At 51.1% G+C, this 15,000-nt stretch overlaps 1 protein-coding gene across 1 annotated transcript in view; it reads right to left on the bottom strand.

Moving 5' to 3' along the window:
• The window catches only part of myom2b (myomesin 2b), a 158,351-nt gene that overhangs the window by 24,947 nt on the left and 118,404 nt on the right, over positions 1-15,000 (bottom strand). Inside the window, exons 29-30 of the mRNA XM_085996445.1 lie at positions 2,169-2,282; positions 586-673 (exon numbers count right to left, since the gene is read on the bottom strand). Coding sequence (XP_085852571.1) covers positions 586-673; positions 2,169-2,282 — 202 coding nt within the window. The remainder of the gene's footprint in view (positions 1-585; positions 674-2,168; positions 2,283-15,000) is intronic.

Genomic DNA, 15,000 nt, shown 5'->3' with positions numbered 1-15,000 from the left:
AGGAAGACACCCCGGGGAAGGGGTTGGACTCAGAGCCCGGCTGCGGTAACCCAGAGCCCCCGTGCGCGGCCTAGCGCCTCAGGCACAGCCTGACTCACCTCAGCTCAGCTCTCGCTCCGGCCCACCACCGCTGCTCCCCCGCTCGCTGTCTCTCGGGCTTTCGGGCCGCGCGATTCTCTCTGTCTCTGTATCTCTTTTCCCGGTCCCGCACTCACGGCAGGCCGTAGGCTTAGGCCCCGCCCACACATGCCATGAAACGCCCCCCGTGACGCATCATACCGCAGTTTCCCCATAGGATTGATCAACCATCACATCACTCAACGCTAATGCGACCCATCGATTTGTCCATCCACTCGTCAGTCACGCCGAAGAAGCTTTGTTAAAATGAGCGGATTTTGTCCGTTTTTTGTAAACTGTCCGAACAATTTTTGTCTGACCAAAAAATAAACACACCTATGACACTCCCCTAATCATAAGCTTTCTTTTGATATAACATATGTGTAGGTACGCTCTATAACTTTTGAGTTTACCGCGCGCATACACACAGACAGACAAACTCATTTATATATATAGATATATATGTACCTTTGCCAGACACATCCAGTATTGTGATATCCTGCCCTTTGTCATCTTTCAGTGTCATTTTGTACTCGCCCATGGCCTTTTTCGAGAACTACAAGTAAAAAGGTTCTTTTATTAGAAGCTGCAGGCAATTCTACACAACTGTACGCTGCCACTGGGCATTGTAGCAGTAACACACAACACCATGTAGTAAAGAAACTTAGCTCCGATCCCCACTCTGCCTTCTCTCCAGGAGAGTACAGGCATCTCTTTGCTGAGGAGAGGGAAAAATGGAGAAGTCATTGTGGGAACACTCTTGGCCCATGAGTGACAGTGCCTAGAAGCTGGTCATTTGTCCAGTTGATGCTTGGCCTGCGAGATCAGAGCACATACATAATATTTGTCACATGGATGTGACGCAGAGATATTCTTCCCACATAATTCACTCTCTCACTGACTGCCTGTCTGTCTGTCTGTCCACAAATTGGCATGGAGATGGTTTCTGTAACAATACTGAAGCACCCAGTAATGTATCCTAAGAGAAATTGGTTCAATAATACAATGACTTGTAATTGTTTTAAAAAAAATTGCACCAGTCATTGTATTCTGAACGTTATGTTATATTTAAGGAAAAATATATTTTTCTGCAATTGGCACGGTTCTAAAAATATATTTTATTTCATTTAAATTGCCTGCACATAGAAGTACTGAAATTATAGAGGACAACTGAGTCTAAAGGGAGCGAAATCTGTTCCCCAATAATTGGTTTAATGGGTGGATATTTCTGTACAGTTTAACAGGACATGGGCTCCGTGAAATTAAGGTACAGTCAGAACTGAAATCTTAATTCTTGAGGTAAAGATACATCTGCCAGGTTTTCTTTTGATGGGTGACTTTTTTTTAAATCTGTGAATGCTCTATCTTTAGTTTTATCTTTGGCTTTGTAAAAGGATTCGGCAATTACAAGTGGTTGTATAACAAAAAAAGGCACAAGAACATAAGAACATAAGAAATAGGAGCAGGAGTAGGCCATTTGGCCCTTCCAGCCTGCTCCGCCATTCAATAAGATCATGGCTGATCTTCTACCTCATCTCCACTTTCCAGCACTATCCCCCTATCCCTCGAAACATAGAAACATAGAAACATAGAAGATAGGAGCAGGAGTAGGCCATTCGGCCCCTCGAGCCTGCTCCGCCATTCAATAAGATCATGGCTGATCTTCTACCTCATCTCCACTTTCCAGCACTATCCCCCTATCCCTCGAGTCCCACAGTATCCAAAAATCTATCGCTCTCGGTCTTGAATATACTCAGCGACTGAGCCTCCACAGCCCTCTGGGGTAGAGAATTCCCAAGATTCACCACCCTCTGAGTGAAGAAATTTCTCCTCATCTCAGGCTAAATACATAAAAACTGGGGAGATGTGGTGTGTCCTTTTTAAGTTTGCAATTAATTCTTTCCTTACACATAGATGTTAGTAAATTGATTTGAATAAAATAAATTAGCATGAAAACATATTCGATCTGGGTAATAAAACACGGTGGGTGACTTCACACTACGCGCTACAAATGCCTTTTAAGCCACACTGTTTGACAGTATTCTTCTTACCTCAGAAATGCGCAGCTTGCATTCTCCTGTCTGGACGTTAGGTGGCTCCTCGGCAAGAACTGCTACAACATCTTTGTACCAAGCAAACGTCGTTTCCTTCTTTGTGTTTGCCACCTGTAGCACACAATTGAAATAAAGCACATCAATAAACGGCTGGTCAACAGAACTGCACCCAGTGGTAACACAGAACCTTAAAGATATTTTTCTATATCGGTCACCCAACTAGTAATGACTTGGCCAACGATACATTTCACTTATTTGTGCAGTTATTTCTTGGTGTAGGTGAGGGGGGGAAAAGAGTTGTCAACTTGGAAAGCTGGGACAGTTCCCCAAGCTGTGCAATTACACAGCTTCTGTATTTTTCATCTCTGAGCAAATTTTTTTAAATACTTAGGGGGAGAAATTGGGTGAGTAGCGCCACCTGTTAGCGCCTAAAGAGGCAGTCAGTGGCTGTAGCGCCACTGGCTGCGTCTGCGGCGATATTCAGTAGGGGCGCTAATGGTGGCATTAGGCATTTGCGCTGCGCCGCCACCGATGACGTCATTGGTGTGCGCAGCACCCCATTCGTGCCCCGTTCGCAATATTTGGTAGCGAACGCCGCAGTTGCGCCGCTCGCTACCCGCGCCTGGTTCACGGGGCCTTACTGTGCCAGCAGCGGCGCAAGTTAAGGTGGAGGTGCGGGGCGGCCGCTTTTTCGGCGGCCGCCTGCCAGCACCTCCGTCCCCGGCCTCCTAACGCCCCCCCCCCCGCAGCATTGCCGGCTGTTTCCCGAGAGCCCGGCACTTCTCCTTGGTGCTGGGCTCATTTGCCGGCACTCGCGATCGGGGATCGCGCTGTTGCAGGCACCTCCCCCTTAACAGTGGGAGGAAGGCCTGCAGTACCGCAGCGTGCCATGCCGCAGCATGTGGCGCTGCGGCACGTTGCGCTGCGATAATCAGTTTCAGCGCCCTAAGAGGGACGCGGAGCGCCTCGAGCCTCGCCCCGTGTCCCTCAATGGGCACTGAAACTGAATTTCTGGCGATCGGTGTCACTCCGATCGCTGCGCTAAATCCTGCGCTCCGCCGACTTTTGCGCCATTTTGGCGCCCCAACCCAATTTCTAGGCCTTAATTTTTTTAGATGATTTTCATGAGAAATCATCCCCAGTCTGCCATCATATTTATTGATGCACAGATGGCAAGTGGGCAGCCTATCCCAGAACTCTACTGATACTACCTATTGGCTGGCCACTACAACCAGTAAGACCACAACAACAACAACTTGCATTTATATAACACCTTTAACACAGTAGCACTTTTCAAGGCACTCCATAGGAGTGTTATCAGAATAAATTTGACACCGAGCCACATAAAGTGATATAGGACAGGTGACCAAAAGCTTGGTCAAAGAGGTTTTAAGGAGCTTCTTCAAAGGAGGATAGAGAAGCCGAGAGGTTTATGAAGGAAATTCCAGAGCTTATGGTTTAGGCAGCTGAAGGCACGGCTGCCAATGAGACAAGAATTGGAGGAACGTCGAGGTCTCGGAGGGTTGTAGGGCTGGAGGAGGTTACAGGGATAGGGAGGGCGAAGCCCCAGAGGGATTTGAACATTAGGATGAGAATTTTAAATTCAAGGCATTGCCGGACTGGGAGCCAGTGTAGGTCAGCGAGCACAGGGGTGATGGGTGAATGGAGCAGGCTGCAGGCAGCAGTGTTTTGGATGAGCTGAAGTTTGTGGGGGGTGGAAGGAGAGAGACCAAGGGGATAACATTTGTGGGGTTTAAGAGAGCTGCTCAGGTCAACCCTCATCAAGCTGGAGTCCTGCTTATTTCGCTCTGAAAATGGTTGGCAAGCCCCGTTACAAGTAATAACAGTTGAGAAATAAAGTTAACACAAATTGAGATATCGCTTTGGGCCCAATTGGAGATTCCGGCCCAAATTGCATATCACCAAATGCAAAATCTGCCATGAACCAGTGGAATTGGGCAGCATTATAAAGCGTAATTTTTTTTAAAATTTGGCATGCGGCTCTGGATTTGCCTCGTCCCGGCGATACTGGGAGGCGCTAAGGGGATGAATTTTCCCCCCTTGGTTTTAATCTTTACTCTGGGACTAGCTTATAATTTCATAGAGTCATAGAAACATACAGCACAGATTTAACCGTTCGGCCCATCGTGTCTTTGAAGAGATATAGGGGTCGATTTTCATTGACCCTTGGATTCGGGATTGGAAGCGTGCGGGGGTTTAAAGTCCCGAATTAGGGGGTCCTGACACCATCCCGCCCCCAACCCGCCTCCATGTCAGTTTCAAAGGAGGCGGGTACCCGCCCCGCACTGGGACCTGCCTCCCCGAGGCGGGAAGGGATTAGTGCCAATTAACTGCCTGTTAACAGGTAGTTAACAGGCAGTTTTTAGCCTAATCCCTATTTTAAAGGTTGAACTGTGGGATTCCCGACGGCTCCAAACCACGCCAAATTAGAGGAGTCGGGCCGTCGGGTTGAAGGACTTGGAGGGTCGAGATGTCGGTGTTCAGGTGAGTGATGGGTGCATGAGTGCAAAGGTAAGTGTGTTTGGTGTGTCTAACGTGTGTAAAGAATTTTAAATGACCTTTTCTTACCTTTTCAGCCTTCCTTCCTCTAGGTTTCGGGAGTCCATCATCTAACCGGCACAGAAAGCAGAATGGCTGCGATGTCGAAAGTGACAGCCTGCAGCTTTCTGTGCCGGTGAGATTTCTAACTGAGTCTGTGTAGAAGGACTCAGATTAGAAGTAAGACTGTCAGTGTTTGACAGCTTCAAACAGCTGTGAAACACTGATATTTCATCTGTCAAAACGTCTTGACAGATGAAATTTCAGTCTGTGACATCACCTGTTGCCGGGTGGCCCTTAATTGGCCTGTTGAGCCCGCTGGGCGGGCCCAACAAGGTCAATCAAGTTAAAATCACGTGGATTAGCCGCACCTCGATGGAGGCGGGACTACAACCCCGAAAGTTGTAGTCCCGCCTCCTTCCCGACTTCTGAATGAAAATCACCCCCATAGAGTTAGTCCCACTCCCCTGCTCTTTCCCCATAGCCCTGCAAATTAATCCTTTTCAAGTATTTTTCCAATTCCCATTTTGAATCTGCTTCCACCATGTTTTCAAGCAGTGCATTCCAGATCATAACAACTCGCTGTGTAAAATAAATTCTCCTCTTCGCCCTCTGGCTTTTTTGCCAATTACCTTAAATCTGTGTCCACTGGTTACTGACCCTGCTATCAGTGAAAACAGCAAACTCTATCAAAACCCCTCTTAATTTTAAACACCTCTATTCAATCTCATGTTAACCTTCTCTGCTCCAAGGAGAACAACCCCACTATCTACTATCAATAAAATTATCCCTTTTACGACCAGTTTCGAGTCTCTGCCCACACTGAGGAGCTCAGGGCAGTGCTCGTCAAACTTCTGTGGAGTAAGCTTGTTCAAAATGCCTCTGACTTTCCTGAAGATTTCATCTTGTTTTTTTCTCATTCTCCAGTTTCTCCACATAATTGAATTCCCTCATCCCTGGTACCATTCTGGTAAATCTCCTCTGCATCCTCTCCAAGGCCTTGACAACCTTTCTACAATGTGATGCCCAGAATTTACCACAATACTCTGGCTGAGGCCTAACCAATTTTTTTATAAAGGTTTACCATAACTTCCTTGCCTTTGTGCTCTGTGCCGCTATTTATAAAGCCCAAGATCCCGTATGCTTTATTTAACAGCCTTCACAACTTGTCCTGCCACCTTCAAAGATTTGTGTATGTGAACCCCCCAGGTCTCTCCGTTCCTGCACCCTTTTTGAAATTGTACCATTTAATTTATATTGCCTCTCATTTTTCCTTTCAAAATGCATCACGTCACATTTCTCTGCATTAAATTTAATCTGTCATGTGTCTGCCCATTTCATCAGTCTGTCTCCTGAAGTTTCTCAGCTTACTACATTTCCAAGCTTTGTGTCATCTGCACATTTTGAAATTATGCCCTGTATACCCAAGTCCACGTTATTAATGTATATAAAAAGAGTAGTGGTCCTAATACCGACACTGTATAGTTCCCTTCAGTCTGACAAACAGCTGTTCACCACTAATCTCTGCTTTCTGTCCCTTAGCCAATTTTGTATCCACACTGCCACTGCCCCTTTAATCCCATGGGCGTCAGTTTTGCTAACGAGTCTTTATGTGGCACTTTATCAAATGCCTTCTGAAAGTCATATACACATCATCAATTACACTACCTTCATCAAACCTCGCCATCATTTCATTGAAGAACTCAATCAAGTTCGTCAGACACAATATGCTTTTAACAAATCTATTTTGGCCGGCATTTATTAATGCATGTTCTTCCAAGTGGCAATTAATTTTGTCTCAGATTATGGTCTCTAGAAGTTTCCCCACCACCGACATTAGGCTGTAGTTATCGGGTTTATTGCTCTCCCTTTTTTTGCAATCCTCCAGTCCTCTGACACTGTTCCCATATCTAAGGATGATTGGAATATTGTGGCCATAGCCTCCGCTATTTTTGCCCTTACTTCCCTCAATAATCTAGGATGCCAGGACAGCAGGTGCATTGGCAATAGGCAGGTCCCAGAACATAAGAAATAGGAGCAGGAGTAGGCCATTCAGCCCCTCAAGCCTGCTCCGCCATTTAATGAGATCATGGCTGATCCGATTTTGGCTTCAATTCCATTTTCCCGCCCGCTCACCATAACCCTTGACTCCCCTGTTGCTCAAAAATCTGTCTATCTCAACCTTGAATATATTCAACTAGCTGGGGGGGCCCGGTGTTGCCAAGGCTTTTTTGTAAAACAGCAGTTTACAGGGCCGCGCAGTTTACGGCCGGCCGCTGCTGCTCCCCCGCTCTGTGTCTCGGGCCGAGCGGTTGTGAGGCCCGGCCCGAGTGACCCCAACTCTGAGAGAGAGAGACTGGGGGAGAGAGAGAGAGAGAGAGACGGGGGAGAGAGAGTAGAGAGACTGGGGGGAGAGAGAGGAGAGAGACTGGGGAGAGAGAGAGAGAGAGAGAGAATGGGGAGATAGAGAGACTGAGGGGAGAGAGAGAGAGAGATGGGGGAGAGAGATGGGGAGAGAGAGAGAGAGACTGGGGGAGAGAGAGAGAGAGAGACGGAGGAAGGGAGAGAGAGACTGGGGAGAGAGAGAGACTGGGGAGATAGAGAGAGAGAGAGAGAGAGAGAGAGAGAGTGCGAGAGAGAGATTGGGGGAAGAGAGAGACTGGAGGAGGGAGAGACTGGAGGAGAGAGAGAGATGGAGAGAGAGAGAGACTGTGAGAGAGAGACTGGAGGAGGGAGAGTCTGGAGGAGAGAGAGAGACTGGGAGACTGGGGGAGAGAGAGAGACTGGGAGAGAGAGAGAGAGCGCGAGACTGAGGGGCGAGAGAGAGAGAGACAGGGAGAGAGAGAGAAACTGGGGGGAGAGAGAGAGAGACTGGGGAAGAGATAGAGAGACTGGGAGACAGAGAGAGAGAGACTGAGAGACAGAGAGAGAGATAAAGAGACCGGGAGAGAGAGAGATTGGGGGGAGAGAGAGGGAGAGGGCTAGAAATTCGGTATCACCCCATTTGGAGAGGGAAGGAGAGAGAGACAGAGGGAAGGAGAGAGAGAGAGAGGGAAGGAGAGAGAGAGAGAGGGAAGGAGCGAGAGACAGAGAGAGGGAAGGAGAGAGAGAGAGAGGGAAGGAGCGAGAGACAGAGAGAGGGAAGGAGAGAGAGACAGAGAGAGAGGGGGAAGGAGGGAGAGACAGAGAGAGAGGGAAGGAGAGAGAGAGAGAGGGAAGGAGAGAGAGACAGACAGAGACAGAGAGGGAAGGAGAGAGAGAGACTGGGGAGAGAGAGAGAGAGACGGGAGAGAGAGAAAGAGTAGAGAGACTGGGGGGAGAGAGGGAGAGAGAGAGACGGGGAGATAGAGAGAGAGAGAGAGACTGGGGAGATGGAGAGAGAGACTTAGGGGGGAGAGAGAGAGCGACTGAGGGGGAGAGAGAGAGACTGGGTAGAGAGAGACGGGGAGAGAGAGAGGGTAGAGTGACTGGGGGGAGAGATACTGGGGGAGAGAGAGAGAGACAGACCAGGGGGGAGAGAGGGAGAGATGGGGAGAGAGAGAGAGGGAGAGACTGGGGGGAGAGAGAGAGAGAGACTGGGGAGATAGAGAGAGACTGAGGGGGAGAGAGAGCGACTGAGGGGGAGCGAGAGAGACTGGGGGAGAGAGAGAGAGATGGGGAGAGAGAGAGAGAGTAGAGAGACTGGGGGGAGAGAGAGGAGAGAGACTGGGGAGAGAGAGAGAATGGGGAGATAGAGAGAGAGAGAGAGAGACAGAGAGACTGAGGGGGAGAGAGAGAGTGACTGAGGGGTGAGAGAGACGGGGAGAGGGAGAGAGGGAGAGACTGGGGAGATAGAGAGAGAGAGACTGAGGGGGAGAGAGGGAGACTGGGGAGAGAGAGAGAGATGGGGGAGAGAAAGAGAGAGAGTAGAGAGACTGGGGGGAGAGAGAGGAGAGAGACTGGGGAAAGAGAGAGAGAGAATGGGGAGAGAGAGAGAGAGAGCCTGAGGGGGAGAGAGAGAGAGACTGGGGGAGAGAGACGGGGAGAGAGAGAGAGAGACTGGGGGAGAGAGAGAGAGATGGGCGAAGGGAGAGAGAGACTGGGGAGAGAGAGAGAGACTGGGGAGATAGAGAGAGAGAGAGAGACTGGGGGGGAGAGAGAGAGACCGGGGGGGGGGTGGGGGAGAGAGAGAGAGACTGAGGGGAGAGAGAGAGAGATGGGGAGAGAGAGAGAGACTTGGGGGGAGAGGGAGAGAGTGGAGGGAGAGGGAGAGAGTGGGGGAGAGAGAGAGAGAGAGACTGGGGGGAGAGGGAGAGAGTTGGGGAGAGAGAGAGAGAGATGGGGGGAGAGAGAGACTGGGGGAGAGAAAGACTGGAGGGGAGAGAGAGAGAGACTGGGGGAGAGAGATGGGGAGAGAGAGAGAGAGACTGGGGGAGAGAGAGAGAGATGGGCGAAGGGAGAGAGAGACTGGGGAGAGAGAGAGAGACTGGGGAGATAGAGAGAGAGAGTGAGAGAGAGACTGGGGTAGAGAGAGACTGGGGAGAGAGAGATTGGAGGAGAGAGAGACTGGGGGGAGAGAGAGAGAATGGGGGTAGAGAGAGAGACTGGGGGGGAGAGAGAGAGACTGGGGGGGAGAGAGAGAGACTGGGGGGGAGAGAGAGAGACTGGGGGGGAGAGAGAGAGACTGGGGGGAGAGAGAGAGACTGGGGGGAGAGAGAGACTGGGGGGAGAGAGAGAGACTGGGGGAGAGAGAGAGACTGGGGGGAGAGAGAGAGACTGGGGGGAGAGAGAGAGACTGGGGGGAGAGAGAGAGACTGGGGGGAGAGAGAGACTGGGAGAGAGAGAGAGAGAATGGGGAGATAGAGAGAGAGACTGAGGGGGGAGAGAGAGAGACTGGGGGAGAGAGAGAGAGACTGGGAGAGAGAGAGAGACGGGAGAGAGAGAGTAGAGAGACTGGGGGGAGAGAGAGGAGAGAGACTGGGGAAAGAGAGAGAGAGAATGGGGAGAGAGAGAGAGAGAGCCTGAGGGGGAGAGAGAGAGAGACTGGGGGAGAGAGACGGGGAGAGAGAGAGAGAGACTGGGGGAGAGAGAGAGAGATGGGCGAAGGGAGAGAGAGACTGGGGAGAGAGAGAGAGAGACTGGGGAGATAGAGAGAGAGAGCGAGAGAGAGACTGGGGGGGAGAGAGAGAGACCGGGGGGTGGTGGGGGAGAGAGAGAGAGACTGAGGGGAGAGAGAGAGAGATGGGGAGAGAGAGAGACTTGGGGGGATCAAGAAACATATTATTCAACAAGCTAAGCCAAACAACCCCAGATTTCAAGGAATTGGATGACCTGTCAAAATTGAGATTAGTCCTAGGAGAAGGAGACAGACCATACCTTGGGGTCAAATATGTAACAACATGTCACAACCTGAGGACTGTTTAAAATTAAGACTGTTTAAAATTAATATTGAACGTACCAAATGAAGTACAAAGACTGTTTAAAATTAATATTGTTTAAAAGTAATATTGTATGTACCCAACAAATGTCAAATCGATTGACACCTACAGAATGTTGGAAAACTGTACCTTTTTGCTATGTAAGCTTTGGCAATATGGTTCTCTGTAAACTTTCATGCCAATAAAGCATTTGAATTGGAATTGGAATTGGAATTGGAATTGGAATTGGACTGGGGAGAGAGAGAGAGAGAGACTGGGGGAGAGAGAGGAGAGAGACTGGGGAGAGAGAGAGAGAGAGAGAGAGAGACGGGGAGAGAGAGAGACTGGGGGAGAGAGACTGGGGGAGAGAGAGAGAGACGGGAGAGAGGGAGAGAGTAGAGAGACTGGAGGAGAGAGAGAGAGACGGGAGAGAGAGAGAGAGAGAGAGAGTAGAGAGACGGGGGAGAGAGAGAGAGAGAGACTGGGGGAGAGAGAGGAGAGAGACTGGGGGAGAGAGAGAGAGATGGGAGAGAGGGAGAGAGTAGAGAGACTGGGGGAGAGAGAGAGAGACGGGAGAGAGAGAGAGAGAGAGAGTAGAGAGACTGGGGGGAGAGAGAGGAGAGAGACTGGGGAGAGAGAGAGAGAGACTGGGGGAGAGAGAGAGAGAGAGACTGGGGGAGAGAGAGGAGAGAGACTGGGGGAGAGAGAGAGAGACGGGAGAGAGGGAGAGAGTAGAGAGACTGGGGGAGAGAGAGAGAGACGGGAGAGAGAGAGAGAGAGAGAGTAGAGAGACTGGGGGAGAGAGAGGAGAGAGACTGGGGAGGGAGAGAGAGAGACTGGGGGAGAGAGAGAGAGAGAGACTGGGGGAGAGAGAGGAGAGAGACTGGGGAGAGAGAGAGAGAGAGAGAGAGAGACTGGGGGAGAGAGAGAGAGACTGGGGGAGAGAGATGGGGGAGAGAGAGAGAGAGACTGCAGTCAGGGAGTGGTGGAGACAGAGATGCACTTCCTCACAGCGTGTAGAAAATATCAGGGCGTAAGGGAGAATTTCTACCCAAAATTCACAAAAATATGCCCGGAATTCAGAAATTTGAATGATGACCAAAAACTCTGATACCTACTAAGGGAAGAAAGAAATTGTGTAACCTTAGCGGCACACTATGTTACAGCTTGCCATAAACAGAGGGACAACCACTAAATATAAGAAAAGAGTATATACAAATTATATGAATGTATATTTATACACTCAGGGATATATCTGTTTGTACACTGTATGGATAGATCTGTATTTTTGTGTACAACCATGAATGTTTTTCGATGCTTTGGCAACATAAGATGTACCTTGTCATGCCAATAAAGCAATTTGAATTGAATTGAATTGAATTGAGAGAGAGAGAGACTGGGGGTGGAGAGAGAGAGAGAGACTGGGGGAGAGAGGCTGGGGAGAGAGAGAGAGAGAGAGAGAGAGACTGGGGGAGAGAGAGAGACTGGGGGAGAGAGAGAGAGAGAGACTGGGGGAGAGAGAGAGAGAGAGAGAGAGAGACAGGGGAAGGGAGGGAGAGACTGGGAGAGAGAGAGATAGAGAGACTGGGAGACAGAGAGAGAGAGATAGAGAGACGGGGAGCGAGAGAGCGATTGGGGGGAGAGAGAGAGACTGGAGGAGGGAGAGACTGGAGGAGAGAGAGAGACGGAGAGAGAAGAAATAGAGAAGAGAGGAAGAGGCCCGGCCTGAGTCACCCCAGCTGAGTAGGCTGGGCACAGTGAAAGCATTGATTTCTTTATGACAGCACAAAAACTGCTCTGACATCATAGCAGCTCTTCGACATCATAGTCACTGGTACCTTTTATATCTTTTATATATATAGACTAGCTGGGGGGGCCCGGCGTTGCCAAGGCTTTTTTGTAAAACAGCAGTTTACAGGGCCGCGCGGTTTACGGCCGGCCGCTGCCGCTCCCCGCTCTGTGTCTCTCAGGCCGAGCGGTTGTGAGGCCCGGCCCGAGTTACCCCAACTCTGAGGGGGAGAGAGAGAGACTGGGGGGGAGAGAGAGAGAAGGGGAGAGAGAGAGAGAGAGAGAGAATGGGGAGATAGAGAGAGAGAGAGAGAGAGAGAGAGAGAGAGACTGAGGAGGAGAGAGAGAGAGAGAATGTGAAGGAGAGAGAATGAAGGAGAGAGTGAGAGAATGTGAAGGAGAGAGAATGTGAAGGAGAGAGTGTGAGAGAGAATGTGAAGGAGAGAGAGTGAGAGAATGTGAAGGAGAGAGTGAGTGTGAGAGAGAATGTGAAGGAGAGAGAGTGTGAGAGAGAATGAAGGAGAGAGAGTGAGAGAGAATGTGAAGGAGAGAGTGAGAGAATGAAGGAGAGAGAGTGAGAGAATGAAGGAGAGAGAGTGAGAGAATGTGAAGGAGAGAGAGTGAGAGAGAATGTGAAGGAGAGAGTGAGAGAGAATGTGAAGGAGAGAGTGTGAGAGAATGAAGGAGAGAGTGAGAATGTGAAGGAGAGAGTGAGAGAATGTGAAGGAGAGAGTGAGAGAATGTGAAGGAGAGAGTGAGAATGTGAAGGAGAGAGCGAGAGAATGTAAAGGAGAGAGAGAGAATGTGAAGGAGAGAGAGAGAATGTGAAGGAGAGAGGGTGAGAGAGAATGTGAAGGAGAGAGAGTGAGAGAATGTGAAGGAGAGAGTGTGAGAGAATGTGAAGGAGAGAGTGAGAGAATGTGAGAGTGTGAGAGAATGTGAAGGAGAGTGAGAGAATGTGAAGGAGAGAGTGTGAGAGAATGTGAAGGAGAGTGTGAGAGAATGTGAAGGAGAGAGTGTGAGAGAATGTGAAGGAGAGAGTGTGAGAATGTGAAGGAGACAGAGTGAGAGAGAGAATGTGAAGGAGACAGAGTGAGTGTGAGGGAATGTGTGTGAGAGAGGGGATTGGCAGGTAGAGGGGTCGTCGAGTTGCCACCAGGAGCGTTAATATTTGACACTAACTGGACTGAATCTGTCCCGGTAGGTTTACAGCTTTAGAAGCAACCGGCTCTTCAGCCATCACCCGGTTCCTGCAGAGACCTCTTGTAGTCGGGCTGTGATTAACCGGGTTAGGATATTTTAATGACCTTGCATTTAATTTTCTGAGTTGAATCTTTCCCCTGTAAGTGCATTGTTTGTATGACCTGGAGCCCAGTAAGGGGGAGGTGGAAGAGGAGGAGGGGGTGGAAGAGGGGGAGGGAGTGGAAGAGGGGTGGGGGTGGAAGAGGGGTGGAAGTGGGAGGAGGTGGGGGTGGAAGAGGGGGAGGGGTGGAAGGAAGAGGGGTGGAAGGAAGAGGGAGGGGGTGGAAGGAAGAGGAGAGGTGGTGGGGAGAGAGAGTGCTGGTGAGGGGGTGGTAGGGGGGTCGAGGGAAGAGGTGTATGGTGGGGCGAGGGGGTGCTGGTGGGGGAGGGGGAAGCTGTGGTGGGCAGGGGAAGAGGGGGATGGAACAGGAGTGAGTGAGGGGGAAGAGGAGCGAGTGGAGGGAGGAGGAGCGAGTGGGGGGGAAGAGGAGCGAGTGGGGGGGAAGAGGAGCGAGTGGGGGGAGGAGGAGCGAGTGGGGGGAGGAGGAGCGAGTGGGGGGGAAGAGGAGCGAGTGGGGGGGAAGAGGAGCGAGTGGGGGGGAAGAGGATCGAGTGGGGGGAAGAGCGAGGGGGGAAGAGGAGCGAGTGCGGGGGAAGAGGAGCGAGTGGGGCGAAGAGGAGCGAGTGGGGGGGAAGAGGATCGAGTGGGGGGAGGAGCGAGTGGGGGGGAAGAGGAGCGAGTGCGGGGGAGGAGGAGCGAGTGGAGGGGAAGAGGAGCGAGTGGGGGGGGAGGAGCGACGGGGGAGAGGAGTGAGGGGGAGGAGGAGTGAGTGGGGGGGAGGAGGAGCGAGTGGGGGGGAGGAGGAGCGAATGGTGGGGTAAGAGGAACGAGGGGGAGGAGCGAGTGGGGTGGAAGAGGAGCGAGTGGGGGGGAGGAGGAGCGAGTGGGGGGGAAGAGGAGCGAGTGTGGGGGAAGAGGAGCGAGGGGGGGAAGAGGAGCGGGGGGGAAGAGGAGCGAGTGGGGGGGGAGGAGCGAGTGGGGCGGAAGAGGAGCGAGGGGGGGGAAGAGGAGCGAGTGGGGGGGAAGAGTAGCGAGTGGGGGGGAAGAAGAGCGAGTGGGGGAGGAGGAGCGAGTGGTGGGGGGAAGAGGAGCGAGTGGGGGGGAGGAGGAGCGAGGGGGGGGAAGAGGAGCGAGTGGGGGGGAAGAGTAGCGAGTGGGGGGGAAGAAGAGCGAGTGGGGAGGAGGCTGGCCGGGGGGAAGAGTAGGGGTTGGGGAAGAGGAAGGTGGAAGTTAGAGTTGGGGAGGGGGGTTAGAGTTGGGGGTTGGGGAGTGGTTAGAGAGAGGTGGGTTCGAGAGAGTGGAGAGATGGGGGTTTTTGGGAAGGAGGGCTAGAGAGAGAGGGGAGAGTAAGGGAGTTAGAGAGAGAGGAGATGGGGTGTGTTGGAGAGGGGAGGGGGGTTAGGGTGAATGAGGGGGGTTTAGAGGGAGGGGTGCTGAAATCAGGCACACCCGATTGGCATGTTTCTTCGTGGAACTAAATGGTCTTTTTCTTTGGAAGCTGGCTAGGTCAGAGCAAGTCTCGTTTTAATAGTACAATTCTGCAAATTTGGTTAGAGTTGAGGAGCAAAAAGGATATGATCACGCTATTGGGGGTATTCTACAGGCCTCGAAATAGTGAGAGGGAGGTAGAGGAGCACATCTGCAGGGAAATATGCAAAAGCTATAGAGTGGTGATTGGGGGACTTTAATTAGCAGCATGCTATAGTCAGGGCTATGTGATCCTACTGTCGACGGATCAGATCAAAGCTCTGAAGTCCTGCCACATCCAGTCGTGAATGGTGGT

This window comes from Somniosus microcephalus, chromosome 9 (genome assembly GCF_052327205.1).
Source record: "Somniosus microcephalus isolate GS21.2 chromosome 9, FLI_Smic_1.0, whole genome shotgun sequence".
Lineage (NCBI taxonomy): Eukaryota > Metazoa > Chordata > Chondrichthyes > Squaliformes > Somniosidae > Somniosus > Somniosus microcephalus.
Note: the sequence above shows the minus strand (reverse complement) of the source record. Positions and strands in the feature narration are given on the sequence as shown.